The sequence below is a fragment of the Mastigoproctus giganteus genome, chromosome 9 (assembly GCF_048544385.1).
Source record: "Mastigoproctus giganteus isolate SK-2022 chromosome 9, ASM4854438v1, whole genome shotgun sequence".
Taxonomy (NCBI): Eukaryota; Metazoa; Arthropoda; class Arachnida; order Uropygi; family Thelyphonidae; genus Mastigoproctus; species Mastigoproctus giganteus.
Genome location: NC_143583.1, coordinates 206,566,052 through 206,589,727, shown reverse-complemented (window position 1 = coordinate 206,589,727; position 23,676 = coordinate 206,566,052). Strand labels below are relative to the sequence as shown.

Genomic DNA, 23,676 nt, shown 5'->3' with positions numbered 1-23,676 from the left:
TGGCTGCTAATAATAATAATAATAATAATAATAATAAACATGTCCAAATCTCAATGGATACGGAGATACAGCTGTTTCAAACTGGCACGCATAACTGCCTGAATCAGACGTGACCAAGAAGCAGTTATAACCTGAAGCGATTTGGTGTTAGATGTGTTGTTAAGAACATTTTCACACATGCTGAATATGCCGTTATGTTGTTCGTCTACGGTTTTTATGGTGGAAGTGCTACTGCTGCTTGTAGAGAATCGGTTTCCTAACTGCAGAATACCGGATACAAGAGTGTTTACACCAAACTGCGTGAGACTGGTACAGTTCCCAGGGCTCATATTTCTTCTGAACGTGTAAATGAACAAAATAAAGGTTACAGGAGTTACGTTGATGTTTCTATACTGACTTGATTAATTTAAGAATTTTAAATCCCGATTTTTCTGGACTTGGAGTATTCGCAAGTGAAGTAACATCGTCTGCAGGTTAAATGGCCTCTGTTCCATTTTATATGTTGAATTTTATGTCAATAGCTGTTTTTAGTTTCAATTAGTGAATGTGGGAATATGTTCCAAGAAGATTTAATGATATGGATACAACAATTAAATTATACTGGCATTGGTAAAATATTATCAGCACGAGTTTACTAATTGATACATCACTGATAAGTGATGTATCCGTTAGTAAGTATGAGTAATTAGAGCATTTACGTGCTCTAATTACTCCTACAATTAACCAGGGTGGACATTCCACAAGCTACGAAACTGCATTTGTCTGCATTATCTGTCCACATTATCTGTCTGCATTACAGAAGAAGCTAAGGCAGCAAAAACAATTTCGGGAAAGTTTCAATAATTGTGAAAAATTATGGGATGAACGGTAACTCCACGGAAAATGTTCCAAGCTATATGTTAAGGGGAGATTACACTACACCAAACGTAACGAAGAGCTTATAATCAAAGGTCCTAGAAAAAAAAAATAATAATAATGTCCAAATAAAGCAAAAGCAACTGTCTGCGCATTAACTTAAGACTATATTGTGCCGCTGCGTATAATGTGTGTGTGTTCATGGGCCGATTCGCGTGTTATACGGCTGATCTGAGATCTGCTAACTACAGCCTCTATTCAAGTGTAGTATAGAAATTTCTCCAGAAAATAAAAATGGAAAACCACTATACTACATGGGGCAAAACTAGCTGCAACATTTTGAAAGCGCGAAATGAATTCCGCACTTTCCATGCACTTGGACATACCGCGTGACTACAAACGATCAGAGGAAATTACCAGCAAAGATACCTCTCCATTCATGACCTGGTAAAAAAGGCCAGGACTGATGCTCTCAACGAATATGACTACCTGAATTGACATCAAAGCAGTACTGCAAACTGACCAGAGTCATCACCCCTCTCCTTGACCCCGTAAGACGAACACGAGACTAGTGAAAAACCGACTGTGATCTACCTGAAGTGACACTGAACTGGACATCAAATAACCATGACTTTGACCGCAATAACCCATCTGAAGTGATTCTGAACTGGACAACCAAAAACCACGACTGTGACCGCAGCTACGCTGCCGCCTCTCCTTTTGGCGATCTGGGTTGGACACCTAGTCTGGTCCACTTTCTCTCCCTATCCTGGTGGGAGAAGGAGATGATCCATCTTCCCCCGCCGCCCCCTGTTTACTTCTCCTGATGCGGTATGGGCATGCCGCACTGACATCTGAGGTTGTCTTCCCTATTGACCCCATACTTCTGTCTCCCCCCCCTCTTTATACATCACAGTGTACGCCCCACACGACGGGTTCGAGCCCATGACCACCAAATACGGAAGATGCGGAAAGGTCAGGGAATGACCACCGCATATCCCGGGAGCAATATGGCCTTAGTTGCTAATGCTCCTAAAAACCAAATAAACAAAACAGCCCCACACGACAAAAACTTAAACAAACATCCAAATTACGTATCAATTCCGAAATTTAACCTCATTAGCGAACCAGACCTTAAAATCGCATTATTATTATTTTATTTTTTATTTTTTTAAGGCCCTAGCCACTGAAATCTCAGGAAATTAGGTGGTAGGGCCTGCCAGAGTAAATAACTATAGTACTGGTGTACCTGGTCTGCCTCCACGGGGCTAAATGTGGGCAACGTTCGGCCCCAGAAGGGGTCTGAGGGCTAAATAGCCAGAGGAACAACGATACACAACACAATACTTCCAAATCCCATACACTTTTAAATCTCTGGTCTGCCTTAACAGTTGTCTGTTACACCCACAAAGAAAACCACGCGGAAATGGGGGGAATCCCTGGGGCCATCTTACACGAATACACTTTACACATTATGATTAAAATAAATAATCTATTCTCGAAATGTTCTCATTTTAATTTTGTGAATTTGCAACGACATTTAAATGAAAGATGGAAATGATAAACCATACATACGAGTGTGCGCTGGAATGAAAACATGCTTATCTCATAAATAATAATTTACTGCATGCAGTTGGCATTTTGCATGAGAAATCATTATTTGTAACTTCCCCGAAACTCGAGAGACAAGCCGAAAACATAATTTATCAAAGAGCTGCTACTTATAATAAAATTTTAGTATTAAAATGGCTAAATGATGCTAGGAAGCGGACGTTTTGTTAGCGCTTCCATCCCCGAAAATCCAGTCACTCGTAATTTCCACATTGACAAAAACTATCCAGTTCAGCTTAAACTCTCCACCTCTCTCTCTCTCTCACCTTGGCAAATAAAGTATTCTAATAAGCTCTAACCCTGGTAAACAAAGGTAAACTTCATGAGATCCAGTCTTCTGTTACTCTCCAAGATTTTATATTTGTGCTTCCTTGTTCTTGTCTCCCCTACCAGTTGTTCACACGGACATTGATTAGATTGTTCAACGATCTTTTGATTTATTTTTATTTTATTTATTATTTTTTTTTTTTTCGGTGCGGTCTCCAGACTTGAACAGAACATTCCAAATAGTCTCACCATTGTCGTACGCAAAGTGACAATGACGACCCTTTCCCTCCTTGCAGAGATTCCATAAAACACAAACAACACGATGCCATGCACCTCCTGAATGTTAGATTTCATAATATATCCTCGGTTTTCACTCATAACAGAATGAAAATTGGGGATGGATGTGCGTATATCCCTTTATAATCAATTTGCAATTGGTAGAAATTTTAGTCAGTCTCTCTTTGTACCATATTTTGTTGTCTTGACATCATATCACAAGAAAACAGTTTCAGAGTAGGATAATATCTTTAGCTTGCATAAGCGTGTCTGAAAATATTTCTAGATGGCAATGACATGCCTTTTCAATTTCTGGTAAATATATCAGAACTTCTCGAACAAGGACTTCTAAAATTGGGTATCGAGTCAGATTGACACTGCCTCCATAAAAAGGAAACTGCTAATTATCGAACTTCTAATTAATTATTGATTAATGAACCAAGTAATTAATACCTACATCTAAATTGTGCACAAGTTTACGTTATTTAGCTTTACTAGCTCAGCTGTTCATATAATAATTTTTTTTTCACTCAGATTTGTTCATCCGTAAATAATGATCATGCAGAAGAGAACAAAGAATTGAAAAAATAAACTCGTTAAATCATATTAAGCACCATACCTGGGGGTGTGGTCGTAATACTTAGTCATGAACCACATGTTGGCTCGAACGTCATAGGTTTCCATCAGACAGGTGGCACTTCCTGAACTCCAACCGCCCACAACAAATAGAACTTCGTGGGGAATCCTTGGTCTCAGGAGATCATGATCTATGCAAATCGGGGATCCCAGCATTTTCTCTTTTATGTCTCTCAACAAGATAGAAGCATCAAACAGCTGTGCCTGGCAGTCTAAGCTCTCTTCGATGTACGAGTTTGTAAGGACTGTATCGGTGAAATATCTAGAAGGGAAAAGTATTTCTGCTTAGAGATGAACGCTGCAATAAGGAGTTAAACTAAAACATAATTTGAGTATTTTAAAACATATTGAACAAAATGCATAACGTAATTTAATCCGAAAGTCATTCCGTTTTATAATCCTTGTCCGGTTCGGTCAGTTTAAACTGAACTGGATTGTTGTAACTTTCGAATTGCAATTACGATTTTAACATCATTCAAAAATTCTGCATATTATTTACAGAGGTTTCCCAGGATTTAAATTAGCTAATTGGAGTGATAGTTAAACATAAATTTGAATTCGGAATTTTTAAATTTATTTCTGATCATTTTTTACATACGAGTACTAGCACCTTGGTAACTTTTTTATCATAATTAAAAACACGTTATTTTTTCCGTCCCCTCATGCATTTTAATTGGTTTTAAGTTATGTTTTCAAAACTGGAAACCATAATGAATACAGCTATTGATGAACAAGAAGAACTCTTTATTATATACTACGCAGTCACTTGCAATGAGGGCAATATACTTAATTCTTAAACGAAAGAATGTTATTCATTCTCCACTTTCATCTGTAAAAATAATTTCTCTGTCTCCACGCAGTGTCCAATTTCCCTAAAACGGAAGTCTTTTTTCACAGGTCCCCTTAATATCATCGGACTTGTTCCTTTTGCCAGTCGATAATTACGTCGAATTATTACGCAACCAGTTTTATTTTTCTTTAAAAGTACGTGTTCATTTGTTGATAAGCAACTTACCAACGCTGATTCTTATTACTTGAACACTGGCTGCTAATATGATTGAACAAGATAGCAGATCCACCAAATACAATTTCGAAATCAGTCCTGCTTGCCTATTTAAATATGCTACCACAGCATCTTCATATCGGTGTGCGAGAAAAAGATGAGTGAAAAAAACTAATAAAAAAAAATAGAATGCAAATAGAGTGAAAATGCATTTTTATGAATGAAGTAAATGTGTTTCTCCCACCCCTTCGCCTGGTGAGTTCAGCACTGCCAGCTAACATATCCCACCCTCGGAGCGGGTTGGGCAGTTTGACCTTCCTACCGGATTCGACACTACTTGCACATGCCATTGGCGACCTGAACTGGGTACTCTAACCTGGTTCCCTTTAAAACCCCATCCCCTGGCAGGGGAGCGAGGAGACATGTCTCTGTCTCCTCCCTGCCTCCCCCCATACTTCGCCTGGTGGAGCTCGTCTCCACTGACCTCTTTGGGGATGCCTACTCTATCGTCCCTATCCTTCTATCTGTTTCTCCCCCCAATCTTCAGTCTCTCCCCTCACCAAACCGACCGAGTACACCCCTTAACAATGCCGCCAAATTCTAATCAACGTTTAAATTCTACCGCTTTCTTGTGAATCTCTTTCGGCCAAATTCTAGTGTACACTCCCCTTTTTTTTTTTTTAGACCTTGCCACTGAAATCCTTGGAATTAGGTGGTGGAGCCTGCCAGAATACTTAAATAATCTACTGGGTGCCTGACCTGCCTTCTCGTGGCAAAGTGTGGGCAACGGCGGGTCCCAATTGGGGCCCAACGGCTAAATGGTCAGGGTTTGTTTATTTGTTTGTTATTTGGTTTTTAGGAGCATTAGCAACTAAGGCCATATTGCTCCGGGGATATGCGGTGGTCATTCCCCTGACCTTTCCGCATCCTCCGTATTTGGTGGTGACGGGCTCGAACCCCGGTCTAATCAAGAAGCGTGTGCTACGCACTGCTACTCCTTCCCACCTCACACGCTTCTTGATTAGACCGGGGTTCGAGCCCGTCACCACCAAATACGGAGGATGCGGAAAGGTCAGGAAATGACCAGCGCATATCCCGGAGCAATATGGCCTTAGTTGCTAATGCTCCTAAAAACCAAATATCATCATCATCATCCTTCCCACCTGGCTACGGAGGCGCCGCTAAATGGTCAGGGAAACAACAGAACATAACGCTACACAACAGACCACTCCCCACACACTTTTTAAATCTCTGGCCTCCACAGAGTTCTGTGTCACTCACAAAAAATACAACGCGGAGACGGGGGAACCCCCGGTGCCGTCAGACAACTAACACACTTTATAGCACCTTCATATCACTACTAGGAAACTTCTCATACTGGCACAGCTACCGTCCAACAACGTAGTCACCAAATACCAATGTGATCTCTCTGGATCAAATGTTTCCATTCAACTCCAAAGTTGAATAACAAATTATATATTAATCTTTAGAGGTTGAGCATTCACAAAGCCAACTGATCTGACACTAAAATATCTGCACTCTCATCAAGATATAACAAGGAGATCGGGAGAAGCCAAGCAACGCCATTGCGTGACATTCGGCATCTACCAATCTCATAGAAGACAGATGACGTTTTAAAATCACGGTCAGTCGAAGCCTCTTCGGCGTGAGTGTTTGTTATCTCAAACGGAATTTCAACTATTATTAGAGGGGTGTGTGTAAACTTACAGGTGCACAAAGTTTTAGGAGACGCCCTTGTGCACTCTAGATTTATATTCTTTCTTTTTTTTTTTAATAAATGCATAAAATGTTGCATTTTATGTATTTAATAATGTTATTAAATATATGATAATTACTACGTACCCAAAGCGACAGAAGCCGAATCGAATGCATCCGAGAAGAGAAGGGAGATGCTTCTTCCTCGTGGTCCTATCGTGATCCACCCACTGAATAATAGTGGTGAAGACAAGCTCTTCTGTACGCACGTTGAGCCTGTCATCTTTCAATATTTTTTCAACGATGTCTGCAGGTAACAAATTGAACTCTTCGCTGTAATAATACACCTAGAAGCAAACAGAAGATTCTTAACAGACCAATTTAATCTATAGATAATATGCTTTGGTATAATCTGAATTAAAGAGTAACTGAATGTAACAATATTTTCGCTATAGCGAACCAGCCAGTGGCCAATGTGCTTGTTAGAGGGTGCTCACGTAGCGTATTCGAATCTTCACCACTATTATTCATCGTTATGATAGTCCAACGGTGGGCAAATGCGGCTCTCAGAGCCGCATGTGGCTCTTCGTTAAGTGCGGCTCCCATTGAAAATTTAAATCCGTTTTTTTTTTATTATTTCAGAACTTTTTTCACTGAATCTTGTTAAATTAACTAAGTAACTAATATTTTGTTATACGGATTTTATGTTGTGTTTATTTTTTTTATGTCTAGATATATTTTGCTATTTTTATTTTGATTATAAATAAATCCGCGCGCATTTACACTGCTGGCGCCATCAGCGGACTTGTGCAATACTATGTGACCAAACCTCCCATAAGAGTTTCAATTCCAGACTTTGGAATTAAATTTATTTAAATTTTTTGATAATATGACCTCAGAAAATATCAAAAAACGAAAATACGAACAAGAAAATAGAATCTTTCAAGAAGAATGGGTAGAAAATTTTGCTTTTATTGACAATAATGGAAAGTCGTTGTGTCTTATTTGTAAAGTTACAATTGCAAACTACAAAGTAAGCAATTTACGTCGACATTACGAAGTAAGTCATCCCCACTTTTCAACTCAATATCCACTCAATTCAAAATTGCGAACAGAGAAACTTAAGTCCTTGCAATCTGGTCTTCATAAGCAACAAGAACTCTTGTCTTCTTTTAGTCGCGAAGATGACAGAGCAAACGAAGCTAGTTTTTTGATAGCTTGGAATATTGCTCCTGCCAAACGTCCATATGGAGAAGGAGAATTTATTAAAAGAAACTTGGAAGAAGTGGTTAAAGTTTTGGATCCAGATAATACAAAACTACATAAATTGATCGCACAGGTTCCTATGTCACGCCGTACAACTGAGCGTCGTATTAATGCAATTAGTAAAATGTTGAAAATAGTTTGATGTATGATTTGAAAAATTGTACAGCATTTAGTTTAGCTCTCGACGAGTCTACAGACATTCAGGATGTTCCACAATTGGCCGTTTTTGTCCGCTATGTATCTGCAAACGTAAATGTGAAGGAAGAAATGTTAGACCTAGTAGCTCTTATCGAAACAACTCGCGGTATCGATGTTAGAAATGCGCTTGATGAAGTAATGAACAGGTTTGAATTGCCTCGTGATAAACTTGTAAGTGTTGCGACTGACGAAGCGCCTGCAATGATAGAGAAAAACAAAGGTCGCATTGGTCTTTTAAACAACGATTCATTGCATAATTCACCGCGAGCATCTCATAGCGAAGTACTTCAAATACGAAAATGTGTGAAAGATTGTTTTGCAGATTGTGAATTTAATTAGAATAAATGCCAAAACACATCGTCAATTTAAGAACTTTTTAGAAGAGTTGCGAGTAAATGACGAAACAGATGAATTGCCCAATGATTTATCCCTATGGTGTGTTGTAAGATGGCTGTAAACTTACAATGTTTTGAGCCGTTTTGTGAACTCCTAAATCCTATCATAACATTTACAAAAGAAAAAGGAAAAAAAAATACTCAGAATTAGAAAATGAAACTTGGCTTTCTGACTTAACGTTCCTTACAGACATTATAGAACATTTGCAAACACTTAATTTGGCTTTACAAGGAAAGGAAAAAATTATTATTGATTTGCACAAACTGTATTTAGTTTTGAAGCTAAACTTCGGATTTTTGTGTACGATCTTAAGAACAAAATATTTAATCATTTTCCACGAGTAAAAGAAAATATAATTAATATCAAAGAAGAAAAGTTAGACGAATACAAAGAAAAATTGGAAGAATTGCGAGCAGATTTCAAACATAGGTTTGAAGATTTGAAAAGTTTGAAATCTACATTTGCATATTTTGTGAACCCATTTATTTTCGATATTATTGAAGATGGATTTCCAATTTCTGAAATAATACTTGTTGAAAAAAGTGGCTGGGGAACTGGAGTTATTAGAGATGAAAGAGGATCAGGCATTGCAAATGTAGCACAAATCTACTTCTATAATTGAATTTTGGAAACTCGTGCCACAATCAAAATATCCACATTTAAAGAAAGCTGCATGCCGTCTAATTTCAATTTTTGGTACAACATATTGCTGCGAATCTTTGTACTCCACAATGAAGTTCCTGAAGTAGAAATATCGTTCACAGTTGACCAATCATCATCTCACTGAATTGCTGCGAACGGCTTTAACAAATTTTACGCCAAATTTCAAAGATTTCACCAGAGGTCTTCGTTAAATGTTATAATTTTTATTAATGCATTTTTATTATATTTTATTTTTATTATTAAAATTTTGAAATATTTATTTTGTATTTTCTTTCTCTTAATTATATTTTCTTATATATGTATACTTTACATAGCACTTAAGACTTGTGTAGAATATGTAATCATATTAATTAAATTAAATTAAATTTGAGTATTTAATACTATGTAACTATGGTGTGGCTCTTTATAATATATGAAAAACCGGAATGCGGCTCTCACTGACCTCATGCGTGTCCACCCCTGTTCAGATAGTCATTGAACGTTACTAAAACTTCTATTGTGCAGCTATCCGTTTGTTTATACACCCGGATAGCTTCTATTGCAGCTATCCGGGTGTATAAACAAACTTTTAAACTCAGCTGAAAATAATTTAATCACTACAGGATTTTAATCCTTTATCCTAGTGATCAGAGGATAAAGAAAAGGATGAAAAAGAATGTTTGTACATTGCCGTTCTTTACTTGTTTGGAAAGGTCAGAGTTCAAATCCCGTCTACATCTTTTAACGGCCGTTTTCACTGGGAGCTGCAGTTAGCCAGTCTCTCCGATGGAGGTGTAGAATTTTTCGACAGAAAAAGGTATTACAAGTTTTTCATCAATCCAAGTCGTTCACAACACGTGTACAGAAATACACATCGACCAGTACTGGAGCTTATATCTACACTGGTGTTCGAAGAAAGTGCATCACCCCTTAAAATTGTAACTGTCGTCCGAATAACCTAAGTATATGGCAATATTTCTTACAGATTGCATCAGATAAAATTGCAACGCGTAGGTGATGACGTAATATTGCATCAGCCGTTACTTTCAGCTATATAAGCACGCTCTGCAAGAGTTGCAGTCATTCCTTGCCTGGGTCAGGATGGCTAGTTACGTGCAGTTGACGCCACGAAGAGAGAGTGCTATTGTTGCTTTATGTGAGAAACGATGTTCTTCCCGTCATATTGCTTACAGAGTGTCTTGTAATCAGTCGATAGTGAGTAGATTTCTTTCCAGACTCAAGAATACTGGTTCTGCTGATAGCAAAAAAGTAACCGAACACAAACGAGTCTCTACGCTAAAACAGGACCGTGTTTTCAAGCGCTTATGCCTTAAAAACCGCAAAGATTCTTCGTCTGAGCTGAAAAGAGAATGGGAAGAACATACCGGAGTGGTAGCAAGTGCAGTAACAGTCAGAAGACGCCTCTTCAAAGATGGACTCGTAGCCCGTCGTCCTAAGAAGAACCCCTCCTCACACAAAAAAATGAAAAAGGCCCGATTAATTTGGTGTAAGGAGCATGTCAAATGTGGACATGTGTTTTTGTAAAGGGAGGCTCCTAGAACGTGAGTTCATCTCCGCCTCGTATCTCTGTGAAGAACAGTATCACTAAAAACGGGCCAGATATGTGTGTGACGTAGGTTTGTGTGTGTTCTGTTGTTCTGTTCTGGCCTCTTGGCTACCCAGAAGCATCAGTCACCTGGACAGATGATTCTGGGTACTCGTCCACACCACGGGAAGGTGGGCCAGTCCCAATGGAGCACGTACTGTCTCGATACGAGACTCTGAACCACCTGATGTTGCCAAAAGGTGGGCCAGATTTTTCTGGGGGCCCACTCCATAAAAAGTAAATAAATAAATAAACTAAAAACAAAAAATATGTCAAATGGACCCCCGAGCAGTGGAAGTCAATTATTTTCCCGGATGAGAAGAAATTCAACCTGCATGGCTCTGATGGGACACAAACGATTCGCCATAGACGTGGTGAAGAATACCATCCAGACTGAATGTATGGTGTCTACAGTGAAATTCGCTACCAGCCAATTGATATGGAGGTGCATTCGTATCGCGGAGTAGGTCACCTGCAGTTTATAAAAGGTTCCGTAAATGCCAGTGAATACCTGGCTATATTAGAAGGCAAATTGCTGCCAACCACTAGAGACCATTTCAACCTGCCAAGTAACTGCATCTTCCAGGACGACTCTGCTCCTTACCATCGGATGAAAAGTGTAAGTAGGCACTTCTGCAGTTACTTTAGCTTCATTTCTGCATAAGAGGTTCGACAGTAATGTGTTTACATTTGTTACAGAAAAAATGGTTGGAAGAATGGTCCATTACAACTCTTAGCTGGCGAGGAAACCGCCCGACCGGCCTGAATCCTATAGAGAACTGTTGGCATCGTGTGGAATCTGCAGTTGCCAGAAAGAAACCAAAGACCCTTCGTGAACTTCATAATTTGTGTTTGGAACCTCGAACTATCAGTTGATTATCTTCAGAAATTGATCTTGTCAATGTCTCGACGGTGTGCTGCTGTCATCGGGCCCAGAGGCGGTTCAACTAAATATTAGTTTGCACCTGGTGAACTTTTCATTTTGTTCTCTATTTAAAATGATAAACTGAAACAAATTGAGGGCTTCTGATAATATTTCAGTCATAATTGTCGTGTTTACCAAACTGTTGTATAAAGGTAATTTTGGAATATTTTGAGAGCACCTGTCAAATATTACTTAGCTTTGCCTTAACAGGGGCTCACATCTGGTGAGTATGGGCTTGGCATACCCAGGGTCCTGAGCTGGATATCATCATTCTTCTCTTTCTTGATGATTCCTTTCTGCTCGCGCGCGCGCTCTCTCTCTCTCTCTCTGGGTAACTCGGAATTCTTTATTTTTGGCTGGTGTAGCATAAGCCTCAGGCTTCCTTGCACCATATGGCTAATAATAATAATTGTGATGCTAGTCATTAATGAAACATACCATCGCGAAAAAAGGTTAGAAATGTGAAATTCCTAGGTGATGCACTTTCTTTGAACACCAGTATATACAAGCAGTTCTCGCTTTACGAGTTCCCGGGTTTACGAGTTTTTTTCCCCCAAGTATCAACAAAATCGAAAATATGAACATTAAACATTCATAAATACCTCTTTTCAAACCACGCGCGTAGCTATACAATACAGTGTACTCCGCTTTACGATATTAATCCGTTATCATCGTATCGCGTTTATCATCATAGAACTTGTGGGGATGGTCAATCTTCAGGTTGTAGTAGGTTTGGAGGGTGTTAGCTGGAAAACTTCTAAGCATTTAAATTCTGTAATGAGCTTCTTGGGGGAATCCACGCGTCACTGCAAAGGACGCGATACACCCTAGGGCCCACAACAAGATTGTGGACATTTCGGGTGTCAAGACGATCGGCGAAGAGCTGACAGAGGTTGCGTAGATTTCCTGCCATGAGCAACTGATTCCTAGGGGTGCAACCAAGGCTAGATATAAGCTGCTATCGTATCCAGGTATCATAGTAAGTGGGGAGGGCATGACGACCAGGTTGGTTTTTGAGTTTTTTTTTTTTTTTAGATAGACCTAGGAACTTATATGCATACAGTTACACATATGGTCAAGGGAGGCATATGTCCCCTCTTCCCATCCCTGGCATACATTATATGTGTCTTATAGATCTCGAGATGGCGAAAGGGTGGCCATTAACACGATTCAACCAACTTAAAGTCCAGTACTCGCAGGTAGTTGAGGCTGACAGTTTGAATAAATTCAAAGAGCAACTGGATAGTTAGCTGTGTGAGGAGGGAAGAGAAGGGAAGCATATAATTAAGTGGCGAATACCATTACTCGGTACCCAGGAATTTTTGATGTTAGTGAGGGAAGCAGAGGACCAGATCGTCGAGGCATACATGGAAATAGGAAGAACACATGTTTATATAGTGAGTGCCAAGTTTGTGGTTGTTTCCTCCAGTAATTTCCTGTCTTATCGTCCACATTGCTCACAGAGTTTTTACCTTAGTGTTGGCGAAGTGCTGTTGGAAAGTCAAGCCTTCATCCCATGTAAGCCCTAGATCAGTGTTAAGCTAGACCTTCTGGAACCTAGTAACGTTTATGTATATGTCTATGTTCTTCTTCTTTGAACTGGTGAAAGATATTTGAGCTGACTTGGCCGGGTTTATGGATAAGCCAATATTCTCAAGATAAAGATCATGGATATTGACAGCGTCAGATTTATCACCGTGTTTGGACGAGATGAAGAGTTTTATATCATTTGCGCAAGTGCTGCAATAAAGATGCATAGAGTGAAGGGGTTCCTTCACTCTATGCATCTTTATTGCAGAGGGCAGAGGACGCCACCCTGGGGGACTCCTCTGTAGGTGATGTGGTTCGATTGGAAGCTCCTGAATTCTCGCAGAATGGAAACGAGAACTTTCAATAAGCTCTCTATATTCTAAAATACCTTTCAAGTATTGTCATCAAGCCGTTGATGGGGACATTATAGGAAGCAGCTTTAATGTCTAAAAGGATTACACCAATCTGTCCTTCGCCGTTTTGATCCGAAATAGGGTGTACATTAAATTTGTCAGTTGGACTGACCTCTTGGGAATTACGGTGTGTAAATATGGAGGTCTTTTTCCGGAAACAATGCATGACAATAATTGGCAGTAGAGTCTTCTCGAACAGTTTTAATAAATTACAGCTTATAGAGATAGGGCGAAAGTCCTTGTCTTTTGGATGTTTGACTTCATGCACGGGTTTTACGATATAATGTTTCCATATTTCAGGTATAACTCCAGTGTGAGGGGTTTATCTAAATATGTGTAGCAAGACCTCAATGATAAATGGACTGCTTACTTTCATTATGAAGAGGGGGAGCATACAGAATCAGAAGTGGTTTTATTTGGGCAGCTATTTAATGCCTGAATTATATTTTCTTTGGTTATTGTGATTTCTGTTAGGAGAAGTCTAATTCAAGATTGGACCCGGATGGAGTCATGTTATTCATGTAATTTACCAGCCAACTGGTATTGTCCGCTGCGGAAGAGTAAAATTTAATTTAGGATCTGTAGAGATTTCAATGGCACTGTTCGCCCGTTCCCTAAACAAGGTTTCATCCATGGTAAAGTTAGTAGTTTTGTTGCTATTGGTTCTTTTAGAATGTTCAAGCTTTTTAGAAATAGCGAAGTTGTACTCTTGGTTTTTCTTAAAGTTTTTGCTTTAAGAAACAGGCCCGTTCTTTTTTGTGAGCAATGTAGTCTTCAGGAGTTCTGTCTTTTGTATTCTTGCAAACACTACCTTGACGTTTTTGTTAAAACACCAATTAGACCGACGTTAGCATTAGCAGAGGCATACGATGCAAGAAAGCAACATTATGCAGCATCAGCCAAAAAAAAAAAAAAAAGACACGTTCCGATTTCATCCCTCCGTTCGTTCCAAATACCTGTCCAGCTGAGCCTTAAATTTATTTAGGCTATCAACTTCCACAACAAAAGATGTAAATCGGTTCCACCAACCAACTACCCGCTGGCTAAAGGCAAACTTCCGCACAGCTAGCCTACAACTGTCTTTCCTCAATCTGAATTTATGCCTTCTCAGGTGATTATTCTGAGCAAGAGGAAGAATCCCATCGGCATTGAGCATGCTCAAACCATTCCAAGCTTTATACACCTCAATCAGATCAACTCGCAGGTGCCTAGTCTCCAAACACTGTAATCTGCAAAACTTAAGCCTTTCTTCGAAAGAGCGTCCCTTTGTTCCATTCACTAATCTTGTTGCCCTTCTCTGTACTCGTTCCAACAGCTCTACATCCTCCTTAAAATGAGGCCTCCAGACCTGTATACAGTACTCAAGGTGTGGCTGACCATCGCCTTATACAACGGGATAATCACCTCCTTATCCCTGCTAGAAAAATTCCTGGATATCATTGACAAGACACCATGAGCTACTCTTGCAGACCGTCTGTATTGCTCAGAAAACTTCAGACCTGCCTGCACAATTACCCCCAAGGTCCTTTTCATTCTCTACCACTTTAGTATGTGCAGTACCACACAGTTGATAGGTTACGTCAACACAGTTGATACTGTTGAAGAAGGAGACAGCAGTCTCCGAAAGCTTCAGGTTTTATCGCTTCGGTATATTTTTAACGTTTCATCGTAATTTATTTTATCGTAATTTATTGTAATATTTCCGATAGTGTATCACATTATTTTTATAGTAAAAATTTTTTATTCCTTGGCTGGTGTTTGTCTTTAATTATTGCAGTACAGTTGATAGGTTACTCTGGGGTTACTGCTTCCCATATGTAGTACTTTACATTTGTCAATGTTAAACTTCATTTGCCACCTGTCAAGCCCATCTGCTCAACTTTTCTAGATCCTGTTGGAGCAGCGTACTGTCATTAACAACCCTGCCAACCTTCGTATCGTCTGCAAACTTGGACATTAAGCCTGATATACCATCATCAATATCATTAATAAATACAGGAAACAACAATGCACCCAACACTGAAATCTGGGGGAGTCCACTAGTAACATTAGTCCATGAAAAGCAGTGTCCATTGATTACCACTCTATCTTCTCCCACTCAACCATCCCTTTATCCATAGCAGCAATTTGCTTCAATGCCACACTGCTCCAATTTGTGCAGAAGGCTTCCATGTGCAACAGTATCAAAAGCCTTTCTAAGATCCAAATATATGATATCAAAGTTATTCCCTGCATCCAGTTGCTTTGTGACCACATCATAGTATCCAATCAAATTGGTCAGACAAACCTTCCCCTTAACAAACCCATGCTGTGTCCGAGCTATAACTGAAGTCTTCTCTAGATGATCCTGCAGTGCTTCTTTAATCAGTGCCCCCATTAATTTCCTGTGGAACAGAAGTTAAACTAACAGATCTAATTACGTGTGTCACCATTTGATCCTCCTTTTGTAATTGGGGTCAAATTTGCACATCTCCATTCCATGGGTACCTCAACTGAGTCCAAGGAAGCTCTCATCATTATGGCTAAGGGTTTGCTTACTTCCTTTGTTGCCTCCTTTAATATAACTAGATAGATCCCATCCACCCCAGGTGCCTTTCTTATGTTTATCTTCGACAATTTCTCCTTCACTTTTCTCTCAGTTATTACAAAATCATCTAGCTCACTGGCAGGGTTTAGTTCACCTCTGGCGTTCCCCTCCCTAAATAACCCTTCATGTGTAAATGTAGATGCAAAATACTCATTTAGTTTGTTAGCCACCTGAGTAGGATCATCAACAGTTTAACCACCGATATCCAGTGGACCAATCTGATTCATCCCCTTCCATCTAGAGTTTACATACGTAAAGAACTCTTTGCTGTTTTACTTTGCATCCTTTTCCAAAGATTTCTCATAATCTGCCTTTGCTTGCCTAACCTCCTTCGTGACTTGGTTACAGAACAGCTTATATCTATCGTAGGCTTCCATGCCACTCATTAATTTATATGTATCCCATGCATTTTTCTTCTTTGCCACATGTCTCATTAGTTCATCTGACATCAATCTCTCCTAAACCTTGAACAATATTTCTTAGTTGGTATGAAAAGCCTAGTAGCTTCCAATATTATTTCTTTGAATGCTTCACATTTTGAATTTGCAGTTGGTAACATCATCAGTTGTTCCTACCGTATAGAATTTAAATACTGTCTCAGACCACTGTAGTCACCTTTACGAAAGCAAAAACCTTTACCCCTGGTGGTAGATATCTCTTTGAGTAAATCCCACTTGAGCACACTGTGATCACTGCCACCTAGTGGTTACTTTATCTGCAGATTCTTAATTCATGAAGAATCACTACTGATAATCAGATCAAGAGTATTACTCCCTCTATTTGCTTCCCGAACATGATGATGTTGAAAACGATCACCCAATAAATCCACAAAAGCCTTTCTAGTGTGTGAGTGACCAACCCACAAATTCCAGTCAATATCTGGGAAATTAAAATCCCCCATCATAAGACAATATGATTTACTGGCACACTATTTCTGTGCACAATTGCTCATTATACTCATCAGATTCATTAGGCCTATAACACAACACCTCTTCTCATTTTTCCTTTTCCAGTGCTTATATCACACCAAACAGACTCAACATTGCATTGTCCACCCACATCAATTGGATGCACTTCCTTAGATTTTGTGTTTCTTAACTAACAACATAATCCCTCCTCCCTTCCTGTCCTCTCTATCCTTTCTGTACACATTGTACTTCCCAAATTCCAGTTCTGCACTGCTTATGTCTGTGTGACACCATGTCTCTGAGGTCCCAACTATATCTGCCTTTGATGTCTTGACTAGCACTTCAAGCTCATCGAATTTATTAACTATACTCCTAGCATTGGTGTACATTCAATATACATGCACCTGTTTCTACTCTTAGTTACCCTAACACGGCCCATGTATTTACTTGTTCCACTATGGCTCCCAGCAGTCCTGGAAATTCCCATTGTCTTGCTTTCCAGGCTGCTGCTCAATTGCATTTCAATAGAAGTAATGCAAGAATCACTTTTACCTCTGCCAGCGGCTACTGTTAATCTATCAGTCCGTGTATCCCCCTCATGCTAGCAGTTTTCCGACCCACCTAACTCTGCTTCGATAGTATCAGCAAATATTCTTGCACCCTTTCTATTTAAATGTATCCCATCCCTGTAGAAGCAATCTCTCCTGTTAACAAGCACAGACCAGGCTTAGAAAAATTCTACCCCTCGAGCCTTGCACAATCTCTCCAGGGCCGAATTGATCGATCGACAAGGCTCTCATCATATACTCCCTCCTATCGTGTCTGGGCAGAATTGCAGACACTTTCAAATTCAACGTCTGATCAAAATCTCCTTAGACGCCGATACAACTATTTGAAATAATTCATCAGCTAGGATGGAAGCAGCTTCAAGCCCTGACTTTTCTAACAAGGTTGGTTGGTTGCAACTGGGTTTTAGGAGCATCGGCAACTAAGGCCATGTTGCTCCGTGTATACTGTGTGTGAATTGCGTGTATTCTGAGGTCGATTTTATGTTTGCTGGACAAAAAAAAAACCTGTAGATTCCAGAAGAAAAAACCATGTTACCCTCGTTTGAGACCGACTAACTCAGCCATGTTGTGAAAAAGACCCATAAAAATTCCTCCCCTCATCAACATGATTCGACTCTGGTCTTTTCCACCCGGTGTGGGGAGGACGGCGATCCTACCAACTGTTCAACACACGAGGGCTTTTCTAACAGACAGTTCCATTTATACTTAGAGGGGGATTGGAGTTTTATTTCCTGGTTTATGAACTTAGTTGAAAAGCCTCTTCTTGTATCCTTCAACCGAGGAACTTTGTACAAGAAAGAAATAAAATATTTTAAGCTGTATTTTTAATAACTTTTAATCAAATATGATTAACTTTCACTAAATTTCGCCTTGAAAATACTTCTCTTCTGCTGCCAGATATTCTTTTATCAATGGTGCCCTTACTGGAAACTAGTTTGAAATATCTCCTACACAATATGCTTCTCTTGCTCTTCTTTATAATGCGGCTATCCAACCTTTTTTCATACTAACCCCAAAAGTAAAAGCAAATTGGTTTTCTTAAGAAAAAAAGAAGTGAATAAATTACACAGACGGACCCCGATAATCCAAACTAATAGGGTTGCTGTTGTTTTAGAATAATTAGGCATCAGTACATTGTGTTTAGAATTTGGGTGTTTCTGTTTTGCTGGATGAAAATGTTCAAAATTGGCAACTTCCTTATTCCATATTCTGTTGCAACACTGACAACCATTAACTCTTTTCTTCATTTATTTTTCAATAATATCAATTTCGTTATCGATGGATACCACTACGAGTTGACATTTCGTACGTACACTTAGGGGCAAAGAAAAAAGTTCACAAGTATTGATGTCAACGTGAAATAGTTTAGAATAATTCATACATGTTAATAGAATTTTAGATGCGGAAGCGTGTTACGTTGTGATTAAAAAGATGCGTGCTATTTCTGAAATAAGCACAGTTCATGAGTATTAAGCAGAGGAAGTTGTAAACCATACGAGTCTCAAATCACCCTTCTCCGACAATCACAACGGATTCTTACATTGTTATTTCATTCTTTTTTTAACGTAATAAAGAATGTCTTTTCGGAACATCCCAAACATGTTCGTGGATTCAAGTCTAAAGAATTCAATGACTGCTCCATTTGGAAAATATCCTCATTCTAAATAAACTAAACACAAATTTCTCTCTATGGGAGAAGCATTATCACCCATTTATAAGGGGCTGCGGTGAATCTACTGCGGCCCTTAAAGTCCGACAAAAGATTAATAGATTTAGTCCCTACTGCTCACAGCAACTGCAAGTCGAAGATGCGCAGCCCGGATACACATTTCAGTTTATACTTGCTCGTCGAACACTCTTCCAAAACAGACTCTGGTCCTGATCTTTAAGAGTCGGTTTAATAACCCTCTCTTCATATTAGAGTGTCTAGAGAAGGAGAGTAACCGAAGAAAAACCATGAATATTACGGAAGGGACACTGAAGAGATAGTTTTGATGATGGTAAAGGCAGGCGTAAATGAATGGTAGGGGCAGACAAAACTGCAATGCATTTACGGAGCTGCATAGGTCCAGAAAAAGTGAGTGTTCTAAAATTTAGGGACGAAATCACAGTACCATATATCAAAACTAGAAGCATCTCTGCTAAACACTCATTTTCAGGTTAGGTACAAATTAATTTACATATTTAAGAAGAGCCTTGCTTTATCTATAATCCTCTGGATGATGACATGACCGCTCGGATTATTGAAAGCGGACAGTAGTACAGGACACCTCGCAGTACTTGAAATATCAGGTTTAGTAAGTAATGGCTCTTAAATATCTTCTTATGACTAATCTAAAATACTTCTATAACCAATGCCAAAATAGTCCTTATCCAAATTAGTATCCTGCATGGTAAAATAATGAAAAGAAATAGCAAAGTGTATTCTTAATTTCATTTAAAGATTAACTCGGTCGCAACCCCCCCCCCCCCCAAATTGTTTTGCCTAAATAGGAATAATTCGTTTCAAGAACTTCTGACTTGAAAACCGTACTTCGCAACCATATTCTTAGAGCAGTACACCTTGAAACAGGCTCAGAATCTCACCATTCAAGGCCACTTCATTAGGACAAGTTAATTTAGTGTATGCAGTACGTTACATTTCAGACTCGTTAGATTTAATTTCTTAAATTAATGAAAGTTTTCTTTTTCTGATTAACAAAGTGAAAAATAAATAACTAATTATCTTGTTACCAATTAACTGCTGATTTGATTAAATAATATATAAAAGTAATTGTTTTCACTTCACTGTACAAACCTGACATGTAATATTCATTCCACGTTTCGTAATACCTTTTAATCAACAGCGAAATAAAGCCTTGCAAACGTATTTAAGGCCTGTGATTTAACAAATTAATCGTATTATACAGCCAACGCTTTCTTAATGCAGTTTACTTATTTCTTCCCAGATTTTTCGAATAATTGAAATATGACGTATGTTGAATTAATATATAATGCTCTGGTTAATATAATAAGCAAACAGTATATAATAATAATTTACGATTTATCTATTTAGTAAACTAGATTTAAGAAATTAACCTAAAACAACTTTAATGCGCGATCCAAGAACATTCTTATTTTTTGGTCATCCAGTGCTTCAGTTATAATATACGAGTACACTGAAAGGACAGAATTCATGGGATACTTGGTTTCTGGGCAACGCGACAATCTCAACCCTCTCGCTAGTGGAAGAATCCACCGCTTGGCAGGTATATAGGTACACTGCATCCACGTAGACGGTAATTTGAAGTCAGTATGGATAAACGTCGAGGGTTAACCGACTTTGAAAGAGGGATGATAGTGGGTACCCGACGCATGGGTCACTCTATCGCGGAGGTGGTACAGAAATTGCACTATCCCCGTTCGACAGTATCAAGAGTGTATCCGGAATACGCCATTTCCGGATTAACATATAATCGTGGACAGCGCTGTGGGTGGAGAAAGGCGGTGGATAAACGTCGACGTCTGTCTCGCATTGTTTTAGCCTACCGGAAGGCGACAGTGGCACAAATCACCGCCGACTTCAACGAGGGAAGTGCCCGAAACGTCTCCTCCAAGACCATCAGGCGATCATTAGCCGCAATAGGTTATGGGAGCTGCCGACCCACCAGAGTCCCATTGCTAACATCACGACACAGGACTCTATGCCTCAACTAGGCGAAAGAATATCGGTGCTGGACCTTGGATGATTGGAGACGGGTCTCCTGGTCCAATGAGTCCCAGACTTCCATCCCTTGTCGTGGAAGTTGGTAGCCTAAATAAGTTTAAGGCTCAGCTGGACAGGTATTTCGAACGAACAGAGGGGTGAAGTGGAAGTGGTTATTTTTTTTGGCTGATGCTGCAGAAGCTTGCTTTCTTGCATCAAATGCCTCTACTAATGCTAATGCTATTTGCATCCCTTCATGGTCATCGTGCACCCACTGAGCAATGGACTCTTCTAGCAAGACAATGCACCTCCCCACAGAGCCGTGGTGACTAGAACATGGTTCGAAGAGCATTCCGCAGATTTTACCACCATAGATCGGCCTCCCCGTTCACCGGACATGAATCCTGTGGGCATCTTTGGGATGCTGTGGAAAGGTCAGTTCGAGCTTTGGATCCTCTACCAAGGAATGCGATGGAATTATGGACAGCAGTGCAGCAAGCATGGACGGAATTACTTGTGGAACGCTTTAGTGAACTAGTCGACTCAATGCCTCGCCGTGTGACTGCCCTTGTCCGGGCGAAAGGTGGGCCTACCCTTACTAGGTAGGTAGGAATCCCATGATTTCTGTCCACTCAGTGTACAATATGTGGATAGCCTATGTGATACACAAACAAAAAATGGAATGATAATTACCGAGGTTCTATTGGAGCGATTCCAAATCTTTCTAAAAGAGCCAAATATAAAATTCGATTAAAATCCATCCACTGAGAGTCCAGTTATGCTACGAACTATAGGAAATCGCCAAGACAATAGGTACTTTACTCATATAAGTTAAAGCATCTAAAAAACAATTCATGCATTATTTTTTATAACAATTTCATATTTATTCTGAAATGTTAGAAAAAAAGAATGCATGGAGAAGTTTGTTAATTTTTAACGACATTTGCCGTCACACATGGCCTTGTTCACGAGAGACGACTCCTTATGTCAACCTTGTAAGGATAGTCTTTTCCTGTTCATTATTGTATCAGTGCTCTGATTCAAAGGGTTGCACCTCATACTTAAGCAGATTATGTTACTGTAGCGTTTCGTGGCTTTTATGCAAAATCCATATTGCAAATTAGACTGAATATACAATGAAATGGCGCCCCACGCATCAGAGAGCACAGGAATTAGAAAACAAATTATATGCTGTGTTATCATAAAAGGACGTTCATAAACACGATTAAGTAGCATTAGCTTATCACTATGGAGTTATTTATATACGTAAATAAACTGAAGACCGTTATTACAGCATCCAATTATCCAATCCCAGTGAAGTATCATTGAAGAGAAATTATGATTGCCCGTGTGCTTATTCAGCACCGTATGAAACACGTATTATTCGAGAGATGTTTATAAACACAGTTAAGTGAGATTAACTTCTACAGTTGTGATTAAAGAATGATACACATACCTCAAATGGAAAATGTTAACATGGTTGTGACTGCAGTGACCTGGATTCGATGAAAAATGTGACCTGTTTGCGGATTTATAAAACAGAACATGATCTAGCCAAGGAGGAGTCGGATAGGTGCCCTTGAAGGTATTAACGTGGGTGACTTATCAAACTCTCAGCTGCACAATTCAACGCCACAGCTCACTCTTGTGCATCACGCAACATATTCGTGGACTAATGTTATTAGTGGAGTCCCTCAGGATTCGGTGTTGGGCCCACTACTGTTTTGTACATTTATCAATGATATTGATGAAGGTATATTCATAACTGTTCTGCAATTTTTAAATTCATAATTAAAATTCCTAGGCATTGTTAATATCTATATAAAATCTGCTATGTACATATACTTGATTATTTTATGTCATTCCCGTTGTATTTTTATCTGCCCCTAGCCATGTGCTGTGATGGGCTTGCTGTATTTGCAATAAATGAATATTTATTTATTTTATTTATATCAGGTTAAGGTTCGAAGTTTGCAGATCATACAAAGGTTGGCACAGTCGTTAATGACAGTAATGGTAGTGTGCTACTGCAACAGGATCTAGAAAATTTGGGAACATGGGCTGAGAAGTGGCAACTGAAGTTTAACATTGACAAATGCAAAGTACTGCATATGGGTAGACGTAACCCCAGAGGAATGTACCAACTGTGTGGTACTACATTAAAGGTGGTAGAAAATGAAAAAGACCTGGGAGTAATTGTGCAGTTAGATATGAAGTTTTCTGAACAATGCAGACAGGCTGCAATAACAGTCATGGGTTTTTATCAATGATATATAGGAATTTTGCTAGCAGGGAAAAGGAGGTGATTGTCCCTCTGCATAAGACAATGGTCAGGCCACGCCTTGAGTACTTGCGTACAGGTCTGGAAGCCTCATTTTAGGAAGGATGTAGATTTGCTTGAGCGTGTACAGAGAAGGGCAACAAAACTGGTGAATGGAAGAAAGGGTTGCTGTTACCAAGAACGGCTTAAGTTCTGAAAATTGCAACGGCTGGAGACTAGGCACCTGCGAGGATCTGATTGAGGTGTATAAGGCCTTGAATGGGTTGATCACGCTGAATTCTGATGGGATTCTTCCACTTGTTCAGA

At 39.4% G+C, this 23,676-nt stretch overlaps 1 protein-coding gene across 1 annotated transcript in view; it reads right to left on the bottom strand.

The window, feature by feature from the left end:
- The window catches only part of LOC150081075 (kelch-like protein 10), a 47,777-nt gene that overhangs the window by 16,672 nt on the left and 7,429 nt on the right, over nucleotides 1-23,676 (bottom strand). The window contains exons 2-3 of the mRNA XM_090380907.1: nucleotides 6,512-6,711; nucleotides 3,629-3,907 (exon numbers count right to left, since the gene is read on the bottom strand). Of these exons, the coding sequence (XP_090237033.1) occupies nucleotides 3,629-3,907; nucleotides 6,512-6,711 (479 nt within the window). The remainder of the gene's footprint in view (nucleotides 1-3,628; nucleotides 3,908-6,511; nucleotides 6,712-23,676) is intronic.